Source organism: Penicillium malachiteum, assembly GCF_028827825.1.
Source record: "Penicillium malachiteum strain IBT 17515 chromosome Unknown utg000002l:1.0-8849297.0:1.0-8852440.0, whole genome shotgun sequence".
Lineage (NCBI taxonomy): Eukaryota > Fungi > Ascomycota > Eurotiomycetes > Eurotiales > Aspergillaceae > Penicillium > Penicillium malachiteum.
The window spans coordinates 6,436,884-6,450,314 of record NW_026643095.1 but is presented as its reverse complement, the minus strand read 5'-3'; the positions used below and the strand labels follow the sequence as shown (position 1 = coordinate 6,450,314).

Here is a 13,431-nt window from a genome sequence, read left to right as displayed (position 1 = left end):
CAAGCGTCAAACATATGAAGTCCCCTCGGTACTATACTAAGTAGACTTCTAAGGTTGTAAACTCTTCGATGGTTTTCAAATTCAATTTTTATTTTGCTCTTTTAAGGCTATTCTCCAGGGCTAGTAGTAATTTCAGGTTCAAGGCTTAATGTATACTATATAGACTGAAAAGAACTCGAAAGACCCTTGAAACAAACAGACGTTAAAAGTGATGGTTATAAGAATGATAAACTCCCCAATTTGTTAGAAGTAAACTGCAGGCATATCTTTCGCCATGGGATTTCAAAACTCAACCTGAATAATTGTGAGAGAGGCGTCTCTCGTCATCATGCTCATTCCATTTCAAGTTTCTCCGTGTGCATCCACAATTCGCCTCGTAATAGCACAAGGAATGCAGAGGCCATGCTCAGGAGAAACTACGCACCCTCCTCATCGTGGATGCGGATGGCACCTTCATTTCCGATTCCATGGGACCAGAAACCATCGACATGAAGAGTACTGTTCGAGAAATAATTGTTAGAATACTAGTATCAAGATTGGAAGCAAGGTGCTGATCTCACCTTCCCTGCGCGTTATCATGCGACAAGATAAGCCAGTAACCCAGGAGACCTTGGGTAAAGATATCTTGGATAGCGAAGAGAACTGTCTCCACATCCGGACTAAGCTTCAGAGCGAGAGGCCCAGCAGCAAGCGTACTGTGTAACAATTAGCAACACCGAAAATTAAAAATGCAAGTATAGTGATAACTCCTTACATGGGAAATAGAGCAAAAACCACGAATGCCGACCCCGAAAAAGCTCCAAAGAATCTTGTCAGCAACGCATCCTTGCCCTGTGCCGCACGTTGAGCATGGAATCCAGCATGATGCAGCGTAGTCAAGTACGCAATACAAGCCAGAGTCAACCAGGCCCAGCGTGCAGGGGTATGACCAGCATAGGATCCAAATATTCCAGCTGCCAGCATGACCCAGTTCGAGACTATAGCAGAGAAGAGATGGGCACCGGGGAGACCAGAAATGAGGGCAAAATTGGTCAAGAGGAGTGGGGTGCTAAGGGCCCAATTCACGTAACGTAGCCAGAGAATCTCGCGGACGACTTGATCGGTGACATTGGGGACATGTTTGTGCTTTGTGACGATGTCGAACCAGAGCCAGTCACGGCCTTGACCGGTTGCGAGGGCGAGGTAGGTTATGAAGGAGATGGTTGTGATCAAAGCGCTCAGAGTGTGGTAGACCCGCTTTGACTGTGGGGTTCAAGTTAGCTTGTGTAGTTTAAAACTTGGTGGATGGTTGGAGTGAATAATACCAGAGGCTTTGTGGAGCCGAGGGAGTAGAATGCCAGAGAAGAGATTCCCATTAACACAGTAACGACCCTATTGAATATTAATCTTAGTATAATAATTGAATGATGGCTTGTTGAGGGGTCTTACCATAGAGTACGTTCGCCGGTGGCGTGGATCTCTTGAATATGCGGGGCGATCGGGATAACTGTGGGGATAGGCGCCACCGAAGAGGTGGTGGTAGGGGTTGGGAAACTTTCAAAGTTATTAGGGACCATCATGATGAAGAGCTTCCGATGATCAAAGTGCTGATAGCTCGAAAAGTGAGAAAGAGAGAGATGTAAAAGGGGCAAAGGTGGTTTTAAAAGAGGGAAGAACTTGAATCAGGAATAATGATTTACATCATGGAACACATGGAGCTGTCGTCATTGCCACCGTGAAACAAGCCAGATCTGACATCTAGACCAACCTTACTTAGAATTGAAGCTGGTTTAGGCAAATTTAATAAATCATTTTAGACAATTCAAGGAATTTCATGCAGTTATGACTAACATGACCAACATATGATTACCCACAAAATGGGGTACAGTATGCATCTACTAGACATTCCACCAATAAAACTTGCTGGAGAAGCAGGAGAGAGAGGAGTAACACAAGATTGGAATAAATAAAACAATACTATACATATGGTACATTAACTTGAATGAATCTATTATACACAGCAGATCCTGCACATGCGATTTGAGCAATCAACCCTCCAGCTCATCCAATACCACCTCACACCGGGCGCAAACTGCAGTCTCTGGCTCCACGGGTTCGGGAACTGCATATCGCCAGCATCGGTTGCACTTGGAAGCTTGAGGGGCGTAGACGTGAACCATACCCTGTTGGTTGTTGGGAAGTTCGCAAGTCCCCTCGTAATGCCACTCGGCTTGGGAGATCTCCGACGGAACAGACTCACCAGGTTGGCCAATAGTCACAGATGATACAACGAAAAGATCGGGCAGCTCGGAGAGGTATTTGTGGAAGAAGGCATCGCTAGTAGATTCGGGAAGAACCAGGTGAACAAATGATTGGAGAGAGGAACCAAGTTGCTTCTGTCCACGCGCCTGCTCCTGCAGGTTCTTAATCACAGAATGGACGGAACTCAGTTCAAGGTAGCTAACATCCAAGGCTGCATCGTTCCACTCGGGAGGAGGGGATGCGGTAATTCGCTGCAGGGGATGTTCACTGAGGGTCGCGATGGCTTCTGGGGTGTGGAACCAAGTCTCCTCCACGAGTAATGGGGTAATGGGACCCAGAACCTCCTGCAGGTGGTTGAAGATATGAAAGAGGGTAGTCTGGGCAGCGCGACGGCTGGCGCTGTTGGTGCCGAGGGTATATAGACGGTCTTTGATCGCCTCCATGTAGAAAGAAGAGAAGTCATGGTTGGCCCAGCGGTTCATTTGACTGACGGCCTTGTAGAACTCGAAGTTGTCACAGGATTTCCGGGAGGTAAGAACCATATCCGATAGCTGTTTCAACGCGATTCGGTCCACCTGCTGCAACTGTGCGTAAGGAACTGCGCTTACAGGATTGAAGTCAGCCAAGGCTCCTAGCAGAAGCTTGAATGTGACTCGGAACTTGTGGAGACTAGTGTGAACGGTCTGGAGGACTTGTTTCCCGATGACTACATCGCGGGTGTAGTCACTACTTGCCGCCCACAGGCGCAGGGCATCAGGGCCCAAGGCGTCGTAGGTTGGTTCTTGGTTCTCGGCCTGTTTCTTTCCTTTGCCCTTGCGCGGTTTGAGTGGTGGCAAGAGGGTTCCGTCCATGATGGTCTGGGGAGGAATGGTGTTTCCAATAGACTTGCTCATCTTACGACCATCCTCGTCCAACGTAAATCCATGAGTGATCAGAGTACGGAAAGGGGCACGAGGGGTATCAGCCTTCCCAGATGCGAGCTGATGGGCGATATAAGTCAAAAGTCCAGATTGGAACCAACCACGGTGCTGGTCGGTGCCTTCGAGATAGACATCGGCAGGATGGCTGCGTCCCTCCAGGGGAACGTCGATCTCCGACCAACTAGTGCCACTATCAAACCACACATCCATGGTGTCAGTGCCGCGTCGATATCCCGAAGGGTTGTCCCGCAACGAAGATGGAATCCAAGCAGGGTCATCAGCGCTGTCAGTCCACCAGGCATCAATGCCTCGCTCCTCAATGGTGTTCATGATATGGGACACACTGTCCTTGGTCAGAACGGCCTCGCCAGTAGTTCGGTGGTAGAGAGCAGGGATTGGCACACCCCAGGCACGTTGCCGTGAGATACACCACTCGCTGCGGTTCTTCACAAAGTTCTCCAAACGGTGCTTGCCAGTCTCGGGAACGAATGCAACATCCTCGAGCGCTTTAAGAGCGCTGCTACGAATGTCAGCAACATCAGCGAACCATTGTTCAGTAGCTCGAATAATGATAGGCTGCTTGGAGCGCCAGTCGTAAGGGTACTTGTGATCGTAGCGGTGTTGAGCGAGCAGTTGACCTCGTGATTGTACATAGTCCAAAACGGCTCGGTTGCCCTCTCCGAGGACCGCCTTTCCAGTCAAGCGAGCAGGGTCATGAGGCATGGCCTTTTCTGTGAACTTGCCATCGTCGTTGACAGGAGCGAAAACTTCAATGCCACGAGCAAGACAGGCTTCGTAGTCATCCATACCGTGTCCAGGTGCACAATGAACCAATCCAGATCCAGAATCCGCAGTAACAAATGAAGCACCAATAATTGGCTGAGCCTCAGCATCTGCGCCCTTGAACAAAGGTCGGTAGGTGGTTTTATCAGCTAGCTCGGATCCAAGAATCGAAGGCACAATGATATCCAGTTCTTCATTCAGCATATGTTGCAAGTACTCAACCCGTGACTGGGCCACGAGAAGACATCCGTGAGTCTCAGACTGAACAATAGTGTAATCCAATTCTTCGCTAACAGCAATAGCCGCATTGGCCGGCAATGTCCAAGGCGTTGTTGTCCAGATCACCGCACTCACATCACGCGATTGAAGTAGCGGGTCTTTGGTCAAATGCTCGGGGATATTCACCAGGGGGAATTTGACAAGCGCGGCGGTCGAAACGTGATCATCCTTGTATTCCAGCTCAGCCTCTGCTAGCGCTGTGCCGGTTGAGGGTGACCAGTACACGGGCTTAAACTTCCGGTAGATTAGACCTCGGTCAACCATCTCCCGGAATATCCCCAGCTGTCGCATCTCGAATGCCTTGTCCATGGTCTTCCAGTGATTGTCCCAATCCGCCATCACACCAAATCCGCGGAACCCTTTCATCTGGTCCTTGACAGTTTGTCTCGCAAGTTGGCGCGCTGATTTCCGGATCACCGCTGCACTAACTGATCCATTGGCCACATCCATATCACGGAGCCCTTGAAGCGCTTTCAGCTCAATAGGCAGACCGTGACAATCCCAGCCGGGGACATATCGAATCCTCTTGCCTTTTCCCAATTGGAAGCGGCAGATTATATCCTTCAAGATCTTGTTCAGCGCGTGACCAATGTGTAGGTCTCCGTTCGCATACGGTGGGCCATCGTGAAGGACGAAGGGTTGGTCGGCTGGTCGTTCGCGACGCTGCCAGGCGTATAGCTCATCAGTGCATCGTTTGAGGTATTTTTTCTGGTCGGCCGGCGACACGCGCGGGGGAAATGTCGACTTGGGGAGTTTGAGAGTCGAAGTCCAAGACCGGGGAATTGACCGCGGCGGTTTCGACATCCTCCTTCATGTCATGGGAGCTTAGACGTGAGATCCTTTCGGCAATCTTCAAAGCTAAGAAAATCGCGGAGTTTGGCCAGCGGGTTGTGTATGGTAATTACCAATATAACGGTATTTAGTCATAGTCAAGTCTCAATGTTACGGTATTACCGGGCCGCCTTCGCATGATCGCTCCACTAACTCACATAGAACCTCCAAGGTTGACATTCTTTCAAATATCCATTGATTAAATGTTTTACATATATTATTTCATATGTGTAGATTCTACTCTAATGATATTAGATAATTATTCTAAGAAATTTTCAAGGTTCCAAGTTTAGAACATGCCAAGGTGTCTACAAGGTCCGGGCCGACATCTGGACATCTGCCAGCTCTAGAGTGAAAAATATATTTCAAGTTTCAAAATTCAACAAATGCCAGTGTTGCATACCCAGGTGTGAAGCCTGAGTTCAAGTTCAAGTTCAAGTTGAGACCGTCCTACTACTATGTACATGAATCCACCATGATGCTGCCAGTGCTACCCACATCTGCACTGCCCACTGGCACCTGGCCAGTGCCTACTAGTAGCTTCAAGTTGGAAGCACTCGAGTTGGAATTTCAGCCCTGGATATCAAGTTGAATTGATCGCTGGCATGATTAATGAATGCCACCTGTGCACAGGAAGGTGTCAGTACCTTGGAGATTTAAGCCCGAGACCCCGAGTCGGAGTTATTCAGGTACCTATAGGGCTTATAATAACAACTCGGGTACATTTTTCTCTCAACCCCGAGTTTCCAGGGCTGTGAAATTATTGGGACAGTTCAGGTTACATTCATCTCCAGGGCTGAATTCATGCACGTGCGGATGTTCGATATGGGGAATGTCTCCTGAATAGAAATTTGGAATGATTGGTATTTCGATCGTGCATAACCCCGGAGATGGGTCATCCATCGTTGGCACCCGTGGACGCCTGAGGAACGCCACTAGTGGCAGAGGGACGCCTGAGAGTAGCTAGAACATGAATTCAGCTTATAATAGACCCCGAAAATAAGTTTATCCAATCAAAAAAGAAAGGAATTGCCGAAAGGTACAGATTTAGACCAGTCAAGATGCAACATGTTCGTGTAGTGTTGTATCCGGCGTCCCCATACGGGCCATACATCTGACACCGTTCACCTGGACACCGACCACGCATTTTCGAGCAGCATGAATCGACCAAATCAATCGTCAAGGTTCCAGATTGCGTGGACGACGCGGCATACTGTTTCATTGATCCAAGATTCTTTGGAAAGGCTTCCAGCTATGCAACAACATGGTAAACATCCAAAGTATCCACATGGATGTATAAGTAGAACTTCATTTCCACGATCAAAATAAAACTATCAACAGCATCATCCACAAGAATCCACTACAACAATATCTTCAGCTTTTCAATACAACAAGTTCAATCACTTAATAACTTTTTCGTGCATCTCTCATCATGAAGTTCATCATCGCATCCGTTCTTCTCGCTGCCAGCTCCGCTCTTGCGGTCCCCCACGCAAGGCGTGCTAGCTCCATTGCAATCACCGACTTGACTGCCAGAGATTCCGTTCTTGATGGAATCGTGAGCTTCACTCTCACCGACCCGAACTATCCTGATGATACTCCAACTGACTGCTATACATTCTGGTAAATATCTCATCATTCAAGTTACAAAACACACAAGCTAATGAATCTCGGTGATATAGGAACAATGGAGATGGACCGGATCCATCTGCCCGCTGCTACAACGAGGAATACTATATCAGGTTTCCCGCTTGGGCTGATGACTTCAACTCTTTCACTCTGGAAGTCGAGCGTGTGAATGGCACCATCGCCGAGGATGGCACCGCTGTGCTGGACTCCAGCGCTACTGGAACAAACTGGATCTGTGAGGATGACCCAGAGTCTGGTGTTAATATCGAATGTGCTTACAGCGGTACTCTTGAAATCGCTGTTTGAGGTCTCCGCTTGAGTTGTTTGAGTTGCCCGCTTAAATTGCCTGCTTGAGTTGTTTGCTTGAAGTGTCTGTGCGAGTTGTCTGTTTAAGTTGAGTCAAGGAGGGCGAGATGGATTGCAGGAATTAAAGTTGATGTGCATCTATAGCCTACAGCTATAGATCGCTCTGACACTTAAGTCCTAGTATCTATGGATGTTGAACAAGCATTAGAACGTTTGGATTTATCTGTAATTAATCTCTCGAATTTATCTACATAATTTGGTCAATGCATCCATTAGATCGCTTGTAAATTCAATGTATAAGAACAAGTAGAAACTCCCTTCTTGCCAAACGCCAAATCGCCAAGGTGAAAATCAAAGAGTGTGGCAACAGGATATAGGTTAATATACAGTCAAGCAGCTGACTGCGCCGTTCTTCATCACTTCGAAAAGAAGACCTGGGAATCCAAACAGTTCTGTATTTCCCAAGCCGCCATCGTGGTCATCCGTACCAGACCTAGGCCCTTTGGCAGTGGTCTCTTCCCAGCCGCCAAGAAACTCGACACTGCTCTCCGGACTGTCACCCCAGCCACGGTTCAGTACCATAGGCCGTTGCATCGCGCGCTCTTCCGCTTGGTTGCCGTAAGCACCTTTCCAAACTTCACGAAGCTGCTCGGAGATCTCATCGTATGGCGACTCTGACGTAAGCTCATCCTCGGATTGATCGAGATGGATTACCCAGCGGGTTCGTCGATGACGATTAAATGGATATGATCCCGGTACATTGCCATGTAGGATGATTTTGGTAACAGTCAGCTGGGAAGAAGGTGGCGGAGGGGAAGGGTCCGAGATTTCAGAGCTCGGAAACGCTGGTCCGGGCGTGACTGGGTAGGAGATGAAGGCATCAAAACCATGATGAAAATAATTAAAAAAGCACTCTGCTGGAAGTGAAGTTGGATCCCCAATATTGCTCGGAGAGATTTCATCATCCGAGTCATCTGTCACGCTATTACTGGAGGAGCGGTCAGTATCAGGAATATCCATCCCTCGGCTGGGTGAGGGGCTGAGATGCACAGCATCACCACCACCAACTCCTGCTACTCGGTGAATAGATATCCGTCGATCATGTTTACGATAAATGGCATCTGGGGGTCCAAACTCTGCAATTAGATCTTGTGGGGTATTTTCTCCCAAGTTCAGAAGTAGAGGTGGGCTTGTCCGCCGAACTACCTCGAGCTTCCCAGCTCCGAGAATATGAAACTCCTCCACCTCATCAGCGACTGAGTCGCGAGATTTTCCCACAATCGCAGAGGATCTGGGGTGCTGTGGTTGCTGGGTGAATAGTTTTGTTCGAACCTCAGGCCAGGATGACCCTTGGAAGATCGACATAGAGGTAGCTGGGAGAGCAGCTGAGGACGACAGCAAGGCTACGAAGTCACATTGATCAGACCATGCTGAATGCTGCAGAGGGAATGAAAAAGCCACTCCCGGATAGGAAAGCACATAGATTCCATAGGGAGAGTTATCTGTTGGAGGAACATATTCGCCTGGGTAGGACGGGCCAAAGAGCCGGTTATACACATGTCGAAAGCTAGGACCTTGTGGGGAAGTCCCTAACTCATCAGCTTTACTGCCTTTGAGTACATCCTGATTTTTATAGACCAGGTTCACTCGAGAAAAATCCAAGACCTCGATCAAGCGGAGTCTTTGATCAGGGCCATCAAACCGTAGCCTTAGCCCGTTGGCGGGGAGTTGTAATAAGACGGGAGTGCGAAGAGGGTCGGTTGGTGAGTACGACAGATCAATCGCGGGATAGGCTTGGGGATAAGACTTGACTCGGGTAAGGACATTGTGCAGCGAAGCACCCAGGGCTGAATAAAGCTAGTTAGCCAGAGCCCATACGCGTAGATTGCCTGGGAATCGGAGATGTATAAACATAGTAGACATACTGATAAAGCCCAAACCCTTGCCTGGAAATATCAAAACAGGAGTCGAGTTTTTGCTAGTCATCTCAAGCTTGTTTGAGGCGAAATCATCAAGACAAATGAGAATAAGAAAGAAAGAGGAGTCAGAGTAGATAAAGACCGAGAGCGATCATCCGCGGGGGAGAGGCGCGATGACGCTCCACCAGTCATGTGAGAGGGGGGATGACCCCATTACGCTAGTACATTCATAGTAGGCGGTGGAGATTTGTCGATAACCAACATGCCCACGTCTAGATGGGGACATGTCACGTGGGGTTTGTTTATGTTTTGCCCGAATGGCTCCACCCATGCATCTTCCACAATCTTAACGATCCACAGCCTTTCTGTATTGACGTTCACGTTTTCATCATTTGAAACCAATGCTTTGAAAAACTCCGTACCCGACAAATTCGTGTCTTGCTGTTCAATCTTATCCGCAAGATCAACCATGGCTGGCCCAACTCGGCCTTCTGCCTCATCCATCCCGGCGAGGCGAACGGGTTTGCGCCAACCGACTCGACGGGCCGGCTCCGCTGCACCAGAACGAGGAGCATCTCCAACAGTCACTACAAAACCTGCGACGGCGCTAGGTACAAAGGCCGCCGGGCGCCCTTCCAAACTTGGCACTGACCAGGCAAGCTTGGCGGGAAAGCGAAAGGAGAGGGACTTCGAAAGTGAAATCAACGAGGATACCAGTATTCATGTGGTAGTACGCTGTCGCGGTCGTAATGATCGCGAGATCAAGGAGAACAGTGGAGTTGTCTTGTCAACTCAAGGTGTTAATGGAAAATTAGTGGATCTGTCTATGGGACCCAATTCGCTTTCAAATAAGACATATGCTTTCGACAAGGTGTTTTCGCCAGCTGCAGATCAGACTGTTGTGTATGAGGAAACTGTGCTGCCAATTGTCAACGAGGTGAATACTGTCTTTCTTTCTCGAGTTTTGCGATTCCTGGCTAACACCGCTGTAGATGCTCGCAGGATACAACTGTACAGTTTTCGCATACGGACAAACCGGTACCGGAAAGACGTATACAATGTCTGGAGATATGACCGATACACTGGGGATTCTCTCAGACGATGCGGGTATTATTCCAAGAACGCTCTACTCTTTATTCAACAAACTCGAGGACACCGACAGCACAGTCAAGTGCTCTTTCATCGAACTTTACAACGAAGAATTGCGTGATTTGCTCGCCTTTGATGACAGCACGAAGTTGAAGATTTTTGAAAACGAGAAGAAGGGTCAACCATCCACCGTGGTCCAAGGAATGGAGGAGACCTATATTCATTCTGCCTCTTCTGGTATCAAACTTTTACAGGACGGCAGTCTCAAGCGACAAGTGGCTGCAACAAAATGCAATGACCTTAGTTCGCGAAGTCATACGATCTTTACAATTTCGGTTCTCACAAATCGCACTACAGAGTCCGGTGAGGACTATGTCAGCCATGGAAAACTGAACTTGGTGGATTTGGCTGGTAGCGAGAACATCGGACGAAGTGGTGCAGAGAACAAGCGAGCGGCTGAAGCAGGGCTGATCAATAAGAGTCTGCTTACGCTAGGACGAGTGATCAATGCTCTAGTGGACAGAAGCTCACATATACCTTATCGAGAGTCGAAACTCACACGACTATTGCAAGATTCCCTGGGTGGTCATACAAAAACCTGCATCATCGCCACCGTTTCTCCGGTGCGAAGCAATCTGGAAGAAACAATTTCGACACTGGATTACGCTTTCCGGGCGAAAAATATTCGCAACAAGCCCCAAATTAACTCACCTGTCGCCAAGAGCAAGTTACTGCGTGAAGTTGGAATAGAGTACCAAAAGCTCAAGAGTGAGCTTATTGCTACTCGCCACCGTAACGGTGTTTATATGACACCTGCTTCATACGAAGAGATGACTATGGAAAGCGAATCTCGGCGAATTGTGAACGAGGAACAGCGGGCCAAGATTGAATCAATGGAATCCAGCCTACGACACAAAGTTCAGGAATTATTTGCTCTCACGGGCAGCTTCAAAACACTGAAGGAGGACAATGAAACCACTCAGAACACGCTCAGATCGACCCGCGGCGCTTTGGCGCAAACCGAGCTAAGTCTGAAGAGCGCTTCTGACAAGCTGGATGAGGAGACGACAGTTCGTAAGGCTCATCAGTTGACTGAGAACAAACTGCGTGAACTTGGCGAGGACCTCCTAGCAATCCTGGACGGCACCGTGGAGGACGTTGATGGGCTGCATGCTAAAATCGAGCGCAAGGATGATCTGGAAACCGACAACCGCCAAACTTGGCAAATATCTACCAAAGAAGTCTGTACTGCTACACAGCAAATTGATGCACGCATGGCAAGCTTTCAAACACAACACGCAAAACTCCTTGAGGGTATGTCAAGTCGCATCTACGACTTCGTCGGCAATGAAATGACGACCATCAAATCGACTAGCACCAAGCTTCAAAAATCTGATTCAGTCTTCAAGGAGGTGGAAGCTGCCGCCATAAGGCAAACCAGCGGGGCTCATGACGAAATGAATGAGGTTCTCGAAGAGATCAAAGTTCTTCGTGAAGAGGTGAAATCAAAGGTTGGAGAGGGCCTCAATGGACTTTCGGCTGCAGCTGCACGTATTTCGGAGGAAGTTATTGGTGAATTTTCAGACTTCCACTCTCAGCTGCACTCTTCCTACAGCTCCTTAGGAAAGGATTTCAAGACCATTTTTGAGAATATGGCAAAGCATCTGGAACAACAGAAGACTGAGATCAGCCGCCTCCGTCATGAACTGCAAGAATCCAACCACCAGGCCGTAGAGGCAAGCCGCAAAGCTTCTTCCAACCTAGCCCAGGTATGGGAGGAAGAGCAGACGCATGCCCAAACCGAGCGAGACAGCCTTTTATCCCAGATCCGTCATATGCTAGAGGACTCAAGCCAAAGGCAGTCAGGCCGCATTAAGAACAAAATGGATCGATTGCGCACAGATATTTCCGCCTCTGGGGATTCCCTCGAGCAAGCCACAGTGCAATATGACCGACAAGTTGATGAATGGGTTTTCAAGGAGGAGCAATTTGCGAAAGATGTCGTGGCATCCAGGGTTGAGATCAAGACCAAGATGCAAAATGATTGGGAAGCCTTTGATCAGCGCAATGTCTCCATTCAACGTGCTACTGAGTCTGTCCATCAAGAAACGGTGCGTATTGTAGACGCCCAGATGAGCGACATGAGCAAGCAAATGGAAGCCCTTGACGACTTTGTTGCGAAGGCTCGTTCTCAAAACGGTCACTTCCACGAAGCACAACTCCTTAGCCTCGCCGCGATCACCACGAATGTCCGGGACTCCCGCGCTGCTATGCAAACCCAGTTGGATGGCTTTAGCGAACGCGCTGGTCAACTTCGACAAGATGCCAACCTGCATACAACAGGCTTGAAAGACTCCACCACACCTTTACAAGGAGAGGTACGCCGGCCACTGGCTGCCCTCCGAGAAACTATGCAAAGCCACCCAATGAAGGAATACATTCCTACCGGTGTTACTCCTCAGAAACGCAAATATGAGTATCCTGCCTCTTTGCCACGCACAGAACCGCATGATCGTCTTCGTTCTCGCCACCGAACATCCAAACAGTTTACTGCTCTGCCCTTCAACGATGAGGAGGAGACACCAACTGCCACTATTTCCAGCTCTCCTGCCGCATCTCCGTCCAAGAACTTCGTCTTCAGTGATCCCGTAGAGCCAGTCGAGGCTCAGCCTTCACCAAACCCTGCGATTTATAACAATAGCGGCCTTAGGGAGGTCGATATTAACGTCGCAAAGCCTGTCACCTCCGACCTCGCCGAAGATAACACCCAGGCTACCAAGCCTAACACCGAGGCGCAGGACGCTTTGGCGAATTTAAAATCAACGCCCGAGAAGGACGAGTCTGAGCAGCCACCTGTCAAGCGTCGACAGTCTAGATCTCAGAGCACAGCAAGTATTGCGGAAACTAAGCGGCCTCAGAAAATGCTCTCCAAGAAACTGCCGAGCATGATGGAGGGTCGCGAAAATGTTCCCCTATCTGGTGTCCCAGGAGGCCGACGGTATACCCGTAATCCTCCATCCAACTAGTTGGACACATTCTATTTTCTTTCCCTTCCTTTTCCTCCCTTTCGATTCTCTTTTTCTTTTGTGTCTCATCGCTTGAATGTGGCATATATCACGATACTTGATACCCAATGTCGCTGGTTCTTGGTGAACTGGAGTTTCCGGATAAATTTGTAGCATACTTCACTCATTGACTACTCGATCCTTTTTCTCTCTTTGTTGTCTTTCATTGAATTACCATTGTCTTTGATTTGATAGAAGATGCATTTTCAACATGGCGTTGGTTGGTTAGACATCTATTGATGTAGTTTTAACTTGACCCCAATTGGTCTTAATCAAATACCTCACTGGGGTTGAATCTCTATTTCAGGTTTTAAATTTCTCCGTTTGAGCAAGCTATAAGTCAACCTTGAAGAAGAAAATGTTGAAGTA

At 48.5% G+C, this 13,431-nt stretch overlaps 5 protein-coding genes across 5 annotated transcripts; 2 read left to right on the top strand and 3 right to left on the bottom strand.

Annotated features, from left to right (window-relative positions):
* Positions 1–416: 416 nt before the first annotated feature.
* On the bottom strand, positions 417–1,559 carry N7483_005382 (opsin family protein; the record flags this gene model as incomplete). Its single annotated transcript, XM_057088819.1, has 5 exons — positions 417–498; positions 561–695; positions 755–1,242; positions 1,305–1,371; positions 1,429–1,559. 5 exons carry the CDS (start codon positions 1,557–1,559, stop codon positions 417–419), a joined length of 903 nt encoding a protein of 300 aa, XP_056948648.1.
* Positions 1,560–2,027: 468 nt separating this feature from the next.
* Positions 2,028–5,027, bottom strand: N7483_005381 (isoleucine--tRNA ligase ISM1; the record flags this gene model as incomplete). The annotated part of the gene is made up of 1 exon (XM_057088818.1): positions 2,028–5,027. One exon carries the CDS (start codon positions 5,025–5,027, stop codon positions 2,028–2,030), a length of 3,000 nt encoding a protein of 999 aa, XP_056948647.1.
* A 1,459-nt stretch (positions 5,028–6,486) lies between these two features.
* N7483_005380 (uncharacterized protein) lies at positions 6,487–6,989 on the top strand (the record flags this gene model as incomplete). Its single annotated transcript, XM_057088817.1, has 2 exons — positions 6,487–6,677; positions 6,737–6,989. 2 exons carry the CDS (start codon positions 6,487–6,489, stop codon positions 6,987–6,989), a joined length of 444 nt encoding a protein of 147 aa, XP_056948646.1.
* A 378-nt stretch (positions 6,990–7,367) lies between these two features.
* Positions 7,368–8,975, bottom strand: N7483_005379 (UPF0183 domain protein; the record flags this gene model as incomplete). Its single annotated transcript, XM_057088816.1, has 2 exons — positions 7,368–8,836; positions 8,915–8,975. The coding sequence occupies 2 exons, from the start codon at positions 8,973–8,975 to the stop codon at positions 7,368–7,370; spliced, it is 1,530 nt and encodes a 509-aa protein (XP_056948645.1).
* Positions 8,976–9,377: 402 nt separating this feature from the next.
* On the top strand, positions 9,378–13,023 carry N7483_005378 (putative kinesin family protein (BimC); the record flags this gene model as incomplete). The annotated part of the gene is made up of 2 exons (XM_057088815.1): positions 9,378–9,845; positions 9,901–13,023. 2 exons carry the CDS (start codon positions 9,378–9,380, stop codon positions 13,021–13,023), a joined length of 3,591 nt encoding a protein of 1,196 aa, XP_056948644.1.
* Positions 13,024–13,431: the final 408 nt, after the last annotated feature.